This window comes from Salvelinus alpinus, chromosome 13 (assembly GCF_045679555.1).
Source record: "Salvelinus alpinus chromosome 13, SLU_Salpinus.1, whole genome shotgun sequence".
Classification (NCBI taxonomy): domain Eukaryota; kingdom Metazoa; phylum Chordata; class Actinopteri; order Salmoniformes; family Salmonidae; genus Salvelinus; species Salvelinus alpinus.
Window position 1 is genome coordinate 1780890 of NC_092098.1, and position 17196 is coordinate 1798085.

Genomic DNA, 17196 nt, shown 5'->3' on the forward strand with positions numbered 1-17196 from the left:
ATCTGGCCCTCAACCATCACGGTCACCTAATAATCCCCAGTTTACAATTGGCTCATTCATCCCCCTCCTCTCCCCTGTAACTATTCCCCAGGTCGTTGCTGCAAATGAGAACGTGTTCTCAGTCAACTTACCTGGTAAAATAACGGTAAAATAAAAAAAAAATTTAAAAAATGTTTGCACTCACGAGACTCCCAGTTACACAACAAATGTTATTTTTGATCGATAAATATTACTTTTTTTAACAAAAAAACGGCATTTGGGTTTCGCGTTATGTTCAGAAAACCAAAGCCCCGTTCCGTTCGACGAAAATTCCAAAAAGTATCCGTAATGTTCGTAGAAACATGTCAAATGTTTTTTATAATCAATCCTCAGGTTGTTTTTAACAAACATAATCGATAATATTTCAACCGGACCGTAACCTATTCAATAAAAGAGAGAAAGAAAATGGAGAGCTACCCCTCTCGCGCACAGGAACTAATCAGAGGACACCTGACTAGTTTTGAAAAATCTCGCTCATTTTTCAAAATAAAAGCCTGAAACTATGTCTAAAGCCTGGTCACAGCCTGAGGAAGCCATTGGAAATGGAAGAAAGACGGGCCAGGAAACACAGATTACATTTTTTTTTTTAAATCACTTCCGGGTTAGATTTCCTCAGGTTTTCGCCTGCAGAATCAGTTTTGTTATACTCACAGACAATATTTTGACAGTTTTGGAAACTTTGGAGTGTTTTCTATCCTAATCTGTAAATTATATGCATATTCTACGATCTGAACCTGAGAAATAGTCTGTTTACCTTGGGAACGTTATTTAAAAATAAAAAAATCTGACCCCTAGCGTCAAGAGGTTAATGTGTGCAGCCAACACACCTGAACACACGTAACAATATATAGAGTTTAGCGCACATGTTTTTGAATAACATTAGTACAATTATTTTTTGAATGTTACTAAGGTTTTCATGGAACGTTTTCTGAATGTTCTGAGAACATGACTTTAAATAGAAACATGAGGAAACCTGCAAAAAAACTATGTTGAAGTACTGAAATTCCCACAGAAGAATGCTGTTTCTTAATGTTCTCTGATCATTCTGAGAACATGACTTACATAAAACCATGAGGAAACCTGTAGGAAACATACTGAAGTTATCTTACTGAAATTCCCAACTAAGAAACATATGGTTCTCAGAACATTATGTGCTAGCTGGGTTGGTTGTAAAATAAAGCGGAACTAAAAGTGAGTAACTGAAGGACTTGACCACAAGTTCTGTAATATCTAATATTGAGAATGAGAAGGTGGGCATTTATTATCTTATCGAATATCCATAGTTAAAGGCCTACTTTAACTTTTAAAGTAAGCAGTTCTTTTTGTTTTCTTCAGCATAACAACATTGATAGGCTACTTTTGTTGTCATTGTTTCTGGGTGGATGTGTTTCGTGTCTGTGTGGTTTGTTTAGGAACAGAAAACGAATTAAAGGTCAGTACATTGCATTTCAAACAGTCGGGAATTATCTAATAATTTCAGGATTGATAAATTACTAAATTATCTAGGCTACGTATAAGCTTTCGACCATAAAATCCACTAATAATTTAACAGTGGTGTAAAGTACTTAAGTAAAAATACTTAAAAGTACTACTTAAGTCGTTTTTTTTGGTATCTGTACTTTACTATTTATATTTTTGACAATTTTTACTCCACTACATTCCTAAAGAAAATAATGTACTCATCCATTTTCCCTGACTCCCAAAAGTAGTTACATTTCAAATGCTTAGCAGGACAGGAAAATGGTCCACTTATCAAGAGAACATCCCTGGTCATCCCTACTGCCTCTGATCTGGCAGACTCACTAAACACATGCTTCATTTGTAAATTATGTCTGAGTGTTGGACTGCGCCCCTGGCTATCCGTAAACATAAAAAACAAGAAAATCGTGCCGTCTGGTTTGCTTAATATAAAGAATGTGAAATTATTTGCACTTTTACTTTTAATACTTAAGTATATTTTAGCAATTACATTTACTTTTGATACTTAAGTATGTTTAAAACCAAATACTTGTAAACTTTTTCTCAAGTAGTAAACTATTTAGCAGTCTTATGGCTTGGGGGTAGAAGCTGTTCAGTATCCTGTTGGTTCCAGACTTGGTGAATCGGTACCGCTTGTCATGTGGTAGCTGAGAGAACAGTCTATGACTTGGGTGGCTGGAGTCTTTGACAATTTTTAGGGCCTTTCTCTGACACCGCCTGGTATAGAGGTCCTTGTTGGCAGGGGCCGTACGCACTACCCTCTGTGGCGCCTTGCGGTCGAATGCCAAGCAGTTACCATACCAAGCAGTGATGCAGCCAGTCAAGATGCTCTCAATGGTGCAGCTATATAACGTTTTGAGGATTGAGGGCCCATGCCGAATATGTTCAGCCTGCTGAGGGGGAAGAGACGTTATTGTACCTTCTTCACAACTGTTTTGGTGTTTGCGGACCATGATCATTTCTTGGTGATGTGGATACCGAGGAACTTGAATCTCTCAAACCACTGCACTACAGCTCCATCTATGTAGATGGGGGTGTGCTTGTCCCTCTGTTTCCTGTAGTCCACGATCAGCTCCTTTGTCTTGCTGACTTTGAGGGAGAGATTGCTGGCACCACAATACCAGGTCACTGACCTCCTCCCTCGTCATCGGTGATCAGGCCAACAACCATTGTGTCGTCAGCAAACTTGATGATGATGCTGGAGTCGTGCGCGGCCACGCAGTCGTGGGTGAACAGGGAGTACAGGAGGGGACTAAGCACGCACCCTTGAGGGTCCCCCGTATTAAGGGTCAGTGTGGCGGATGTGTTGTTGCCTATCCTCACCACTTGGGGGGCGGCCCGTAAGGAAGTCCAGGATTCAGTTGCAGAGGGAGGTGTTCAGTCCCAGGGTCCTGAGCTTAGTGATGAGCTTGTAGGGCACTATGGTGTTGAACGCTGAGCGATAGTCAATGAATAGCATTCTCACATAGGTGTTCCTCTTATCCAGGTATGTAATATGTAACACTGCAAATACATTAGTTTATTATAAAAGCTAAATTGTTGATAGGAATACCTGTCATTTGTGGAATATTAGGTTTCTACATTGTGTGAAAGCACTATTTTCCTATTGAGATGCACTACATTGAAAATTGTACACTGTCTCTAAAAAAGTGACGTTTGTGATGACAACATGCAAGAGACCCGTCGTTCATTCATTGCTATGATTATTGATCTCCCGAAGAAGCTATCTGTTTTCCTTTCTTTCTGTGCCCCTAAATGTTTGGATATACTAGTAAAGTTACCAGGTCATTAGCTAGCTAGCCAATGATGTAACACAGCTCAACAAAGTGTAGTTTTAGAACGGCCCACAACATGGTTTCTGAATGTAAAATGCGGTCCGGGCGATCCGCTATAGTAAGATAAAAAATGTTGTGCCGGTAATATGGGTCAGATCTTTTGTCCTGGTTGGGCTAGAAGCAAGTCGTTTTCACTGCGGTAATGGTGCAACCCTGACGCTAATGAATCTACACGCACTTGTTTCTCCAGAGCACTCATAAATAACAGTACAGTGAAGCCTTATCATTACAACAATACTTTTTTTCATAGTCACACAGTGCTCCCCAAATTAAAATTCCTGGTCGCACAGCAAGATATTTCGCACTTTAGAGCCCTGTCTACATCACATGGTTTGCCTTGCTTAGACGAAGGGCTACAGTGTAAATCCTATTTACACATTCTACTGTACTGTACCTAGTGACGCATTTCAACGAGTGTTGTAGTACTCGAGTCCCGATTTTCATGACTTGTGACTCGACTTGGACTTGACCATTGGTGACTCGGACTTGGACTCGCCTTCTCGACCATTGGTGACTTGGACTCACCTTCCCAGTGACTTGTATTTGCACTTGGGCAGGTGTGGTGTTAATGTTTGTGTGTATTTGTATGCTGTCGTTTGTATGTGTATATTTTGTATTGAGTGTGGGCAGGCAAGCTCCATTCCGGCTTCGCCTTCGATCATAGGCTACACATCATCGTGCAAGCGACTCGCTTGCTTCCCCATAACCACCAGACACCAGAAAAACCATTGAATGAGTAGGTGTTCTAAAACTTTTGACCGGTAGTGTATCTGCTTCAATTAGCTCGTATCCCTGTACATCGACTCGGTACTTACCCCGTGCATATAGCCAAGTTATCGTTACTCATTGTGTATATATTCCTTGTAATTATTTTTCAATTATTTCTCTATTTTTCATTGTTGGGAAGGGCCCATAAGTATATACACTGCTCAAAAAAATAAAGGGAACACTTAAACAACACAATGTAACTCCAAGTCAATCACACTTCTGTGAAATCAAACTGTCCACTTAGGAAGCAACACTGATTGACAATAAATTTCACATGCTGTTGTGCAAATGGAATAGACAAAAGGTGGAAATTATAGGCAATTAGCAAGACACCCCCAAAAAAGGAGTGATTCTGCAGGTGGTGACCACAGACCACTTCTCAGTTCCTATGCTTCCTGGCTGATGTTTTGGTCACTTTTGAATGCTGGCGGTGCTCTCACTCTAGTGGTAGCATGAGACGGAGTCTACAACCCACACAAGTGGCTCAGGTAGTGCAGTTCATCCAGGATGGCACATCAATGCGAGCTGTGGCAAAAAGGTTTGCTGTGTCTGTCAGCGTAGTGTCCAGAGCATGGAGGCGCTACCAGGAGACAGGCCAGTACATCAGGAGACGTGGAGGAGGCCGTAGGAGGGCAACAACCTAGCAGCAGGACCGCTACCTCCGCCTTTGTGCAAGGAGGAGCACTGCCAGCGCCCTGCAAAATGACCTCCAGCAGGCCACAAATGTGCATGTGTCTGCTCAAACGGTCATAAACAGACTCCATGAGGGTGGTATGAGGGCCCGACGTCCACAGGTGGGGGTTGTGCTTACAGCCCAACACCGTGCAGGACGTTTGGCATTTGCCAGAGAACACCAAGATTGGCAAATTCGCCACTGGCGCCCTGTGCTCTTCACAGATGAAAGCAGGTTCACACTGAGCACATGAGCACATGTGACAGACGTGACAGAGTCTGGAGACGCCGTGGAGAACGTTCTGCTGCCTGCAACATCCTCCAGCATGACCGGTTTGGTGATGGGTCAGTCATGGTGTGGGGTGGCATTTCTTTGTGGGGCCGCTCAGCCCTCCATGTGCTCGCCAGAGGTAGCCTGACTGCCATTAGGTACCGAGATGAGATCCTCAGACCCCTTGTGAGATCATATGCTGACACATGCACATTTGTGGCCTGCTGGAGGTCATTTTGCAGGGCTCTGGCAGTGCACCTCCTTGCACAAAGGCGGAGGTAGCGGTCCTGCTGCTGGGTTGTTGCCCTCCTACGGCCTCCTCCACGTCTCCTGATGTACTGGCCTGTCTCCTGGTAGCGCCTCCATGCTCTGGACACTACGCTGACAGACACAGCAAACCTTTTTGCCACAGCTCCCATTGATGTGCCATCCTGGATGAACTGCACTACCTGAGCCACTTGTGTGGGTTGTAGACTCCGTCTCATGCTACCACTAGAGTGAGAGCACCGCCAGCATTCAAAAGTGACCAAAACATCAGCCAGGAAGCATAGGAACTGAGAAGTGGTCTGTGGTCACCACCTGCAGAATCACTCCTTTTTTGGGGGTGTCTTGCTAATTGCCTATAATTTCCACCTTTTGTCTATTCCATTTGCACAACAGCATGTGAAATTTATTGTCAATCAGTGTTGCTTCCTAAGTGGACAGTTTGATTTCACAGAAGTGTGATTGACTTGGAGTTACATTGTGTTGTTTAAGTGTTCCCTTTATTTTTTTGAGCAGTGTATTTCACTGTTAGTCTACACCTGTTGTTTGCGAAGCATGTGACAAATAACACTTTATTTGATTAGTTTCTAGGGCACGTGCTTCAAAAGTAGATATAATTCATATAGGCCCTATATACAGTAGGCTGTATCACAATCGATAAATTTCATGTGGTGCTCCTAACTTTTTTTAGTTGGGAGCACCAGTGCTACTAATTAAAAATATTAACTTAAAGCCCTGGATGTAGAGATAGATAATATTATCTCTCTCTCTCTCTCTCTCTCAATTCAATCAAATTCAAGGCGCTTTATTGGCATGGGAAACATATATTTACATTGCCAAAGCAAGTGAAATAGTTAATAAACAAAAGTGAAATAAACAATAAAAAATAAAAATTCACAGTAAGCATTACATTCACAAAAGCTCCGAAAGAGTAATGACATATTATGTGCAAATAGTTAAAAGACAAAATAAATAAACATAAATATGGGTTGTATTTACAATGGTGTTTGTTCTTCACTGGTTGCCCTTTTCTTGTGGCAACATGTTGCAAATCTTGCTGCTGTGACTGCACACTGCGTTATATCACCCAGTAGATATGGGAGTTTATCAAATTTGGGTTTGTTTTCAAATTCTTTGTGGGTCTGTGTAATCTGAGGGAAATATGTGTCTCTAATATAGTCATACACTTGGCAGGAGGTTAGGAAGTGCAGCTCAGTTTCCACTTCATTTTGTGGGCAGTGTGCACATAGCCTATCTTCTCTTGAGAGCCAGGTCTGCCTACGGTGGCCTTTCTCAATAGCAAGGCTATGCTCACTACAGTCTGTACATAGTCAAAGCTTTCCTTAAGTTTGGGTCAGTCACAGTGGTCAGGTATTCTGCCACTGTGTACTCTCTGTTTAGTGCCAAATAGCATTCTAGTTTGCTCAGTTTTTTTGTTGATTCTTTCCAATGTGTCAAGTAATTATCTTTTTGTTTTCTAATGATTTGGTTGGGTCTAATTGTGTTGCTGTCTTTATCTCTCTCTCTCTCTCTCTCTTTTTCAGGAGGATGGGGTGTGTGTGGCTGGTGACGGTGTATGTGGTGTGTGTGTGCCTTTGGGGTCAGAGCGAGTCAGACAGGACCAATCAGGCCTCTCCCATCCATCTGCAGGTTGGCAATGGAGCCTCGGGTAAGACTGACTGGCCAAACTCTCCGTAAATACCATTTAGGATGGCAGCGTTTGGCAGCATTCAGGTCTTTAAAGCATTCTGCAATCTAACACACAACATAGAGCAGCCTATTGCATCCATTGTGGCCTAGCAAGTGACATCATCATCACACAGACCAGACTGAGCACCGCATTCCCTACATAGTGCACTACTTTTGACCAGAGCCCTACGGGGTCTATGGGCCCTGGTCAATAGTGGTTCACTTTATAGGGGAGATTGGGTGCCATTTGGGACACAGAGAGGAAGTGGTCCGGTGGTTGTTTTGTAGTGCAGACTGCTGGGAACATGAGGTTGACTCCTCATGTTCCCAAATCCTTTGAACATAGCCCTGCCTATTCCCTGCTTACTTCCTGCCTATAGGCCCCTCAGGTCTGTGAAAGACTGACCTGGTTGGGTGCATTCAGGATGACCAAACTGTTTCTGGACTGTTGTGGATGGGATAGCCATAGTTGATGTATGACATGTACAGTTGAAAACCCAGCTAGCATTTAACAGAACGTTTCCTCAAAGTGCAAACATGGTTACATTTAATTTCAATGTTGGTAATTTTATAGGAACGTTCTCCAACTGGTTTGACATTGGAATAATCTCATAGTTCAGAGAACATTAAGAAACAACGTTCTTCTGTGGGAATTTCAGCATAACGTTTACTACAAGTGTCCTCATGGCTCTATTTAAAGTCACGTTCTCGCATTTTTCAGAGAACATTAAGAAACAACGTTCTTCTGTGGGAATTTCAGCATAACGTTTACTACAAGTGTCCTCATGGCTCTATTTAAAGTCACGTTCTCGCATTTTTCAGAGAACATTAAGAAACAACGTTCTTCTGTGGGAATTTCAGCATAACGTTTCCTACAGGTTTAATCATGACTCTATTTACTGTCATGTTCTTAAATAGTTCAAAGGACGTTAAGAACTTTCCATCAAAACCACAAGAAACTGTAAGTAACATTCTTAGAATTTTTTTTAAATATTTAAAAACATATACATTCTGTTCTCAGAATCAACAAAACTCTCTCTTATCATCTATCTTGTTAAGTGTGGTCAGGTGTGTTGGCCGTGCCCACTAATTGGCCACAAATTATTTTAATGAGTTACTTTGAAATGGGGTCTGTTTTGAATAGACTACAACGAACAGCTTTTTATATGAGTTCAAAAAACATGCGATGCTAGCTCCATCCCGGTGGTTCAGTGGACTAGGTTCAGTGGACTAGCTCCCGGTGGTTCAGTGGACTAGCCCATCCCGCTGGTTCAGTGGACTAGCTCCATCCCGGTGGTTCAGTGGACTCGCTACATCCCGGTGGTTCAGTGGACTCGCTACATCCCGGTGGTTCAGTGGACTAGCCACATCCCGGTGGTTCAGTGGACTAGCCTCATCCCGGTGGTTCAGTGGACTAGCCTCATCCCGGTGGTTCAGTGGACTAGCTCCATCCCGCTGGTTCAGTGGACTAGCTCCATCCCGCTGGTTCAGTGGACTAGCTCCATCCCGCTGGTTCAGTGGACTAGCTCCATCCCGCTGGTTCAGTGGACTAGCTCCATCCCGCTGGTTCAGTGGACTAGCTCCATGGATAGAGAACAGAAGTTTGTAGTTTCAGATCTCACTGATGCCATGCCACAATAAAAAATAAATGTGTTGACATGATTAATGCCTAAGCAAATGCATTTCCATGTGTCCTATCTGTGCTTGGGGTTCAAAACAGTTATTAAAAGTCTTCTTGAAAAATGTTCTCAGAACGTTATTTAATTACCTTCAAATAACCTATCATTTCCATTCTCAGAACGATAACAAAACCTACCAGAAATTATTTTAGGGAACCATAGTAAAATGTTCTCTGAATATCCCTGCAACCTAAAAATGTATGTTCTCGGAACAGGCAAAAATGTCGCTTCCGTTCTCAGAACGCTGAAAAAGCGTTCAGTTTTACCGGTCAGGCTTCGTTCCCAGAAGCTATGGGAAACCAAAAACGTACGTTCCCACCAGGGTTTCCGTTAGCTGATAAATGCAGGCTTTTGGCCGGTATTATTTATAAAAAGCTGATAAATAAAATTGTTGCTGGCCAAATTGTCTGAAAAAAAAAATATCCATTGCTTATAATGCTTTTTATTAATTGATGGAAATGCCAGTCGCTGTGCTCCAACTTCAAAGGCAAATATAAGCTCACCAAAAAAAGAAATGTCCCTTTTTCAGGACCCTGTCTTTGAAAGATAATTCATAACAATCCAAATGACTTCAAAGATCTTCATTGTAAAGGGTTTAAACACTGTTTCCCAACAATTAATGAACATGCACCTGTGGAACGGTTGTTAAGACACTAACAGCTTACAGATGGTAGGGAATTAAGGTCACAGTTATGAAAACTTAGGACACTAAAGAGGCCTTTCTACTGACTCTGACAAACACCAAAAGAAAGATGCCCAGGGTCCCTGCTCATCTGCGTGAACGGGCCTTCGGAATGCTGCAAGGAGGCATGAGGACTGCAGATGTGGCAAGGGCAATAAATTGCAATGTCCGTACTGTGAGACGCTTAAGACGGTGCTACAGGGAGACAGGACGGACAGCTGATCGTCCTCGCAGTGGCAGACCATGTGTAACAACACCTGCACAGGATCGGTACAACCGAACATCACACCTGCAGGACAGGTACAGGATGGCAACAACAACTGCCCGAGTTACACCAGGAACGCACAATCCCTCCATCAGTGCTCAGACTGTCTGTAATAGGCTGAGAGAGGCTGGACTGAGGGCTTGTAGGCCTGTACTCACCAGACATCACCGGCAACAACGTCGCCTATGGGCACAAACCCACCGTCGCTGCTCTTCACTGTCGAGTCTCGGTTTTGTCTCACCAGGGGTGATGGTCGGATTCGCTTGTATTCTCGAAGGAATGAGCGTTACACTGAGGCCTATAATCTGGAGCGGGATCGACTTGGAGGTGGAGAGTCCGTCATGATCTGGGGCGTGTGTCACAGCATCATCGGACTGAGCTTCTTGTCGTTGTAGGCAATCTCAACGCTGTGCTTTACAGGGAAGACATCCTCCTCCCTCATGTGGTACCCTTCCTGCAGGCCCATCCTGACATGACCCTCCAGCATGACAATGCCACCAGCCATACTGCTCGTTCTGTGTGTGATTTCCTGCAAGACAGGAATGTCAGTGTTCTGCCATGGCCAGTGAAGAACCTGGATCTCAATCCCTTTGAGCACGTCTGGGACCTGTTGGATCGGAGGGTGAGGTCGAGGGCCATTCCCCCCAGAAATGTCCGGGAACTTGCAGGTGCGTTGGTGGAAGAGTGGGGTAACATCTCACAGCAAGAACTGGCAAATCTGGTGCAGTCCATGAGGAGGTGATGCACTGCAGTACTTAATGCAGCTGGTGGCCACACCAGATACTGACTGCTACTTTTGATTTTGACCCCGCCTTTGTTCAGGGACACATTGTTCAATTTCTGTTAGTCACATGTCTGTGGAACTTGTTCAGTTTATGTCTCAGTTGTTGAATCTTGTTGTGTTCATACAAATATTTACACGTTAAGTTTACTGAAAATTAACGCGGTTGACAGTGAGAGGACGTTTCCTTTTTTGCTGAGTTTATTTGTCTTTTCTGGAGGATAAAACTGAAATTGTAACCAACTTTGTATGGCTTGTTTAAGAAAGGGCTACACTTTAAACAAAATTTAATTTCAATTAGTCAGAAATGAGACGTTGTAATCTGTATAAAGGCAAAAAGACAATTTTTGAACAAAGGATGAGCCTTTCTTAATAATCTACTGGACAACCATTTAAGTGTAACTTATGTATGAGTGAATGTTTAAAGCTTTAATATTGAATGATTTTAGCCACCTCAAACTCATATTCATTATATAAATAGGCACGTTTAATTTTGTCTGGCTTAGCATTCCAAATATGCCTCATGGCTTGGTTTTTGCTCTGACATGCACTGTCAACTGTGGGACCTTATATAGACAGGTGTGTGCCTTTTCAAAATCCGGTCCAATCAATTGAATTTACCACAGGTGGACTCCCATCAAGTTGTAGAAACATCTCAAGGATGATCAATGGAAATCGGATGCAACTGAGTTCAATTTTAAGTCTCATAGCAAAGGGTCTGAATACTTATGTAAATAAGGTAATTTCTGTTTTTAAAATGAATACATTTGAAAAAAATTCTAAAAACCTGTTTTTGCTCTGTCATGATGGGGTATTGTATGTAGATTGATGGGGAACATGTTTTATTTAATCCATTTTAGAATAAGGCTGTAAAGTTACAAAATGTGTAAAAACTGAAGGGGTCTGAATATTTTCCGAATGCACTGAACTTCGATACTATTCTCCGCATGATCAAAAACAGTCTTGAAGCATAGACTCTGATGGTTCAGACCAACATTGAACAGTCCTTACCACGGGTGCTTCCTGTTTGAGTTTCTGCCTATAGGTGGGGAGGAGAGACCGGAGCCTTGTGAGTCACTCATTGTTGTGCAGCATGAGCCAGGTGATTTAATTACAGTATGGAATACACAACTATATGTTTACCAGCTAGATATCTTATAACTATAAAGTTAACTGTCTAAAATGTGCTAAATGCATTTGTGCATTTAGTTTTCTAATTTAGGAGCTCGTTAGCTATCTAGATAAGTGGTTAGCTTGTTCCAAAATAAAGAATTTGCTTGGTAACAGCAGAGAATCCCCTCCTAGCTAATATTTGTTTTGTGCGTTCAGTAAACTGTGAGTAGGATTTTGAGTTACTTTTATACTTGTATAGTTTAGGTCAGAAACCGTACAAAATGTTCACAATGCGCTCGTTAGCATTTAGTTAGCATTCTCTATTGGATTTTCCATGTACTTGTTACCCTGTAATCCAAAAGGTTAGCAATGATATCAGTGGGATATGAAAACAGCGGACATCCCGGTATGGCACAAGGTCGGTATGAAGGTATGACAATCTGTATTACCGCAAAGCCTGTCTCCAGTTTGCACTAAGTCCAGTGTAGTTTCTTGAGCCGTCATGATGTCGTCTTGGGGGAGAATATGCACGGCAGTGACAGTAACTGAAGAAAATTCTCACACATTCTCTGTGTGTGCGTGTGTATGTTGATAAGATTGCAGTTAATGAACCATGCATAAGTCAATACTATTCGGCGATGCAGTCAGTGCTGCAGTGGTATGTATCCATAGCCAAAATAAACATATGGTATAAACTGACGACAAACACACACACACACACACACACACACACACACACACACACACACACACACACACACACACACACACACACACACACACACACACACACACACACACACACACACACACACACTGGCCCTCTCTGAAAGAAAATTGGTTGCTGGATTCAAGAGCATTAAGAACGGAGAGTAGCAGACTCTATCAGTGGAGGCTCCTCAGTGAATAAAAAAAAAATACAAAAAGTAAAACATTTAAAAAGTTATCATTTTTAGATAAAACTATACTATATATAATCACGTCACCAAATAATTTATTAAAACACATTATTTTGCAATGAAGGTCTACAGTAGCCTCAACAGCACTTTGTAGGGTAGCACAATGGTATAGCCGGAGGACAGCTAGCTTCCGTCCTCCTCTGGGTACATTGACTTTAATACAAAACCTAGGAGTCTCATGGCTCTCAAACCTTACATAGACGTATATAGGTTGGAGGACGTCCTCCGGAAGTAATTACATTCAGAGCTCTTGCAGCATGAACTGATATGTTGTCCACCCAATCAAAGGATCCGAGAATGAATCTAGTACTGAAAGCATAAGCTGCAGCTAGCTAGCACTGCAGTACATAAAATGTGGAGTAGTAGTAGTTGACAAAAAGAGAGGGAAAGACAATAGTAGAACAGTTTTAAAACAAATGAATTTCTTCCAAAATGAAGGACAAGAAAGAGAGAGAGAGATTTCATTTTCTTTTCAGTTTCACTTACTTAGCTAGCAAATGCAGCTAGCTAATTTAGCCTACTCAAACAACCTGCTCAAACAGAGGGATGCTATGTTAGCTAGCTGGCTATGACTTTCCAACACAACACTGGAACTTTTCCAAGTCAAGGGAAGCTTTTGGTTTTACAAATGTATTGCCACTGGGGCCCCCTGGTGTAACTGCTAAACTGCTTACTGACTGTACACTGTAACATTACTGCATGATTGTAGCGGGTTTACTAACGTGTTAGTTCTATAAGCTAGCTGACTATGACGTTACTTTAGCTAATATGGTGACAACGATGTAGGCTGTGTGTAGTGGTTATGATATGGTTTGGCTTGTAAAGTTTTTGCCTGGTCACATACAGCTGATGTGTTGTGCATTGAAGTCCACAAGCGAAGGGACAGGGTGAGGGGAGGAGAGCGCATAGATGCGAGAAGGAATACAACTTGGCTGTTATGAAAGTGAACTGTGTTTATGAGTGATCAGGGGTGTATTCGTTCCGACAATTCTGTTGAAAAAATGGAAACAAACTGAACGAAACGGGGATTAACATACCTACATTTGTCCAACAGAAACTCTTGTTTGCAACTGTTGGACTAATGGTTACACCCTAATTCAACTAGATGCAGGCAAGAGTGTGCATTGAATGTGTCACTGTCTGTCAATTTGTCACTTTTTTCTCTCAACCTGTGCACCTATGTTGTAGCAACCTCATGATGGGTATAGGCAGTGGTGGCTCTAGCTTAATTTGTTTTAAACTGTTTAAAACTAACCCCCGCCAAAAAAAAAGCATCATTCTGCACTAACTGTACATTTTATTCAGACATTTGGAACAACACAAATAAATAATCATAACATTTAAAACTATATAATAATAAAAATATATACAAAAACTAGACTCATAAATGTCAAAAAGAAGTAACAAAGACAAATAGACACACATTTGTGTTGATTTGGCACTCGAGCATCAATACATTACCCATCCCCCAACACTGTCAACCAAGAGTCAAGACTAAACCGATTCACCTTGGTGGTGTGCAGACTGGTTTTATATTATTCTTAACCATTTCACACAAACCATAAGAAAATGCAAAAATATGTCCGTGAAACTATATATTCACAGGATGCGAATGAATTGTAGTTTATTTGGTAGCATTTCGTAGTGTGACTGATTTTGACTAATCGCGTTAGTACTGTACAAAGTCAGAGGTGCGCTATTTGATAGATTCCCCCTCTCCACCTACCTCGGGCTTCCAGTGGGGAGACCTGATGTCAACCTACCCCCGCCCACCTCCCCATCTCGTACTTCTGAGTGGGAGACCTTCCCAGGCAGTAGCCTGCCTAGCTCACAAACTAGAATCAGGGCGCCCACTCCGACAAGGTTAATTGACCCACAGTCCCACACGGTGACATGATATCATTGACGTGACGTAGAAAACTGATTGTGCACTCGTCACCATTTCGTAATGGTGCCGGGGGCGGTAAAGGGCGCCCCCGGCAAGATGCCACCCTGAGCGGCTGCCCATGTCGCCTATACTTAAATCCGCCACTGGGTATAGGGAAAATTTGAGTATGATGTAGTAGCCTATACCTATCACTGTTACATTGAACTGGGTGAATGGAATATGAATGACAGTAACCTAAACCTATCAATGTTACATTGAACTGGGTGAATGGAATATGAATGATAGTAACCTAAACCTATCAATGTTACATTGAACTGGGTGAATGGAATATGAATGACAGTAACCTAAACCTATCAATGTTACATTGAACTGGGTGAATGGAATATGAATGATAGTAACCTAAACCTATCGCTGGTACATTGAACTGGGTGAATGGAATATGAATGACAGTAACCTAAACCTATCGCTGGTACATTGAACTGGGTGAATGGAATATGAATGACAGTAACCTAAACCTATCACTGTTACATTGAAATGGGTGAATATGAATGACAGTAACCTAAACCTATCACTGGTACATTGAACTGGGTGAATGGAATATGAATGACAGTAACCTAAACCTATCACTGTTACATTGAACTGGGTGAATATGAATGACAGTAACCTAAACCTATCACTGTTACATTGAACTGGGTGAATATGAATGACAGTAACCTAAACCTTTCACTGTTACATTGAACTGGGTGAATATGAATGACAGTAACCTAAACCTATCACTGTTACATTGAACTGGGTGAATATGAATGACAGTAACCTAAACCTATCACTGTTACATTGAACTGGGTGAATATGAATGACAGTAACCTAAACCTTTCACTGTTACATTGAACTGGGTGAATGGAATATGAATGACAGTCATCCAATATGCTGTAATAGAAATAAGGCCATGCTCATAAAAACAAAACTATTGTCCTCCCTCATCTGAAACGGCACTGGTCTCTATTGTACTCTCATTCTTTACTTCAGTAAAGAAGACCAACGACTCTTCCTCATCATTAGTATCTTTCAGTCTGTGGCTCGTCAACTTTTTTTGTGTGTCTTCGTGTGTGTACATGCATGCGTTGGTCTGCGCTGTGTGTGTGTGTGGGTCTGGCGTGCCTGCGTGTATCTAGCGAAGCTGGAGAGATAGTGTGGGAGGCTCTGTGTTTCTCACTCCCACAGTTTCCGGGTTTCTGACATGTGGTGACGCTGCTACAGGAAGTTATGTGGGACTGAAATAGACTCCACTCTACCATGATGGAGGAGTGCGTGATGGGAAAGGAAATATGTGATGAAGACAACTGTCTGAAGTGTTATTGGGTGTCCCAAATGGCACTCTATTCCCTTTATAGTGCACTACTTTTAACCTGAGCCCAGTACCCTATTCCCTTTACAGTGCACACTACTTTTAACCTGAGCCCAGTATCCTATTCCCTTTACAGTGCACACTACTTTTAACCTGAGCCCAGTACCATATTCCCTTTACAGTGCACTACTTTTAACCTGAGCCCAGTACCCTATTCCCTTTATAGTGCACTACTTTTAACCAGAGCCCAGTACCCTATTCCCTTTACAGTGCACTACTTTTAACCTGAGCCCAGTACACTATTCCATTTACAGTGCACTACTTTTAACCTGAGCCCAGTACCATATTCCCTTTACAGTGCACACTACTTTTAACCTGAGCCCAGTACCATATTCCCTTTACAGCGCACTACTTTTAACCTGAGCCCAGTACCATATTCCCTTTACAGTGCACACTACTTTTAACCTGAGCCCAGTACCATATTCCCTTTACAGTGCACTACTTTTAACCAGAGCCCAGTACCATATTCCCTTTACAGTGTACTACTTTTAACTTGAGCCCAGTACCCTATTCCCTTTACAGTGGACTACTTTTAACCAGAGCCCAGTACCATATTCCCTTTACAGTGTACTACTTTTAACTTGAGCCCAGTACCCTATTCCCTTTACAGTGGACTACTTTTAATTAACCTGAGCCCAGTACCCTATTCCCTTTACAGTGGACTACTTTTAATTAACCTGAGCCCAGTACCCTATTCCCTTTACAGTGCACTACTTTTAATTAACCTGAGCCCAGTACCCTATTCCCTTTACAGTGCACTACTTTTAACCTGAGCCCAGTACCCTATTCCCTTTACAGTGCACTACTTTTAACCTGAGCCCAGTACCCTATTCCCTTTACAGTGCACTACTTTTAACCTGAGCCCAGTACACTATTCCATTTACAGTGCACACTACTTTTAACCTGAGCCCAGTACCCTATTCCCTTTACAGTGCACTACTTTTAACCTGAGCCCAGTACCCTATTCCCTTTACAGTGCACTACTTTTAACCAGAGTCCAGTACCCTATTCCCTTTACAGTGCACTACTTCCCATAGAAACATTGGGCTTATTTTGGACAGGTTTTGGCGAAAGTGAAACCTCTGGCTTCACCTCTTCCTCTGATCCATATGAGCCGGAAAAAAATTGCCGCAATGGAATATGGTCATTGTAGTTAATTACCACGTTTCTGCGCTGAGCTAGGTTGAATATTTGCTTAGTGAAAACTACAACTCCCTTCATCCCATTGTCCCACATAGTTATTGATTTATTTTGTGAATGGGCTCACAAAAAAACGAACTAAATGGAATTCAAGTAATTGATCCGACGTCAGTCAATTAGTTGTTTAAGAACAAAACAAAAATATGAAATGTTGGTTAATCGCTCAGCACTATTACTTGATGAATTTAAATGAGCATTCAGACCAGT

General features: G+C 42.1%; 1 protein-coding gene across 7 annotated transcripts in view; it reads left to right on the forward strand.

Moving 5' to 3' along the window:
* The window catches only part of LOC139536833 (stromal interaction molecule 1-like), a 90767-nt gene that overhangs the window by 1818 nt on the left and 71753 nt on the right, over positions 1 to 17196 (forward strand). For 2 of the 7 annotated variants that reach the window (XM_071337479.1, XM_071337483.1), the window contains exons 1-2: positions 1241 to 1289; positions 6873 to 6997. The exons of 1 other annotated variant lie outside the window; for it this stretch is intronic. In XM_071337479.1, coding sequence (XP_071193580.1) covers positions 1282 to 1289; positions 6873 to 6997 — 133 coding nt within the window. In that variant the 5' untranslated portion in view covers positions 1241 to 1281. Of the gene's footprint in view, positions 1 to 1211; positions 1348 to 6872; positions 6998 to 17196 lie in introns of those variants that run through there. 4 more of the 7 variants (XM_071337482.1, XM_071337481.1, XR_011667405.1 and 1 more) reach the window with 4 other exon arrangements.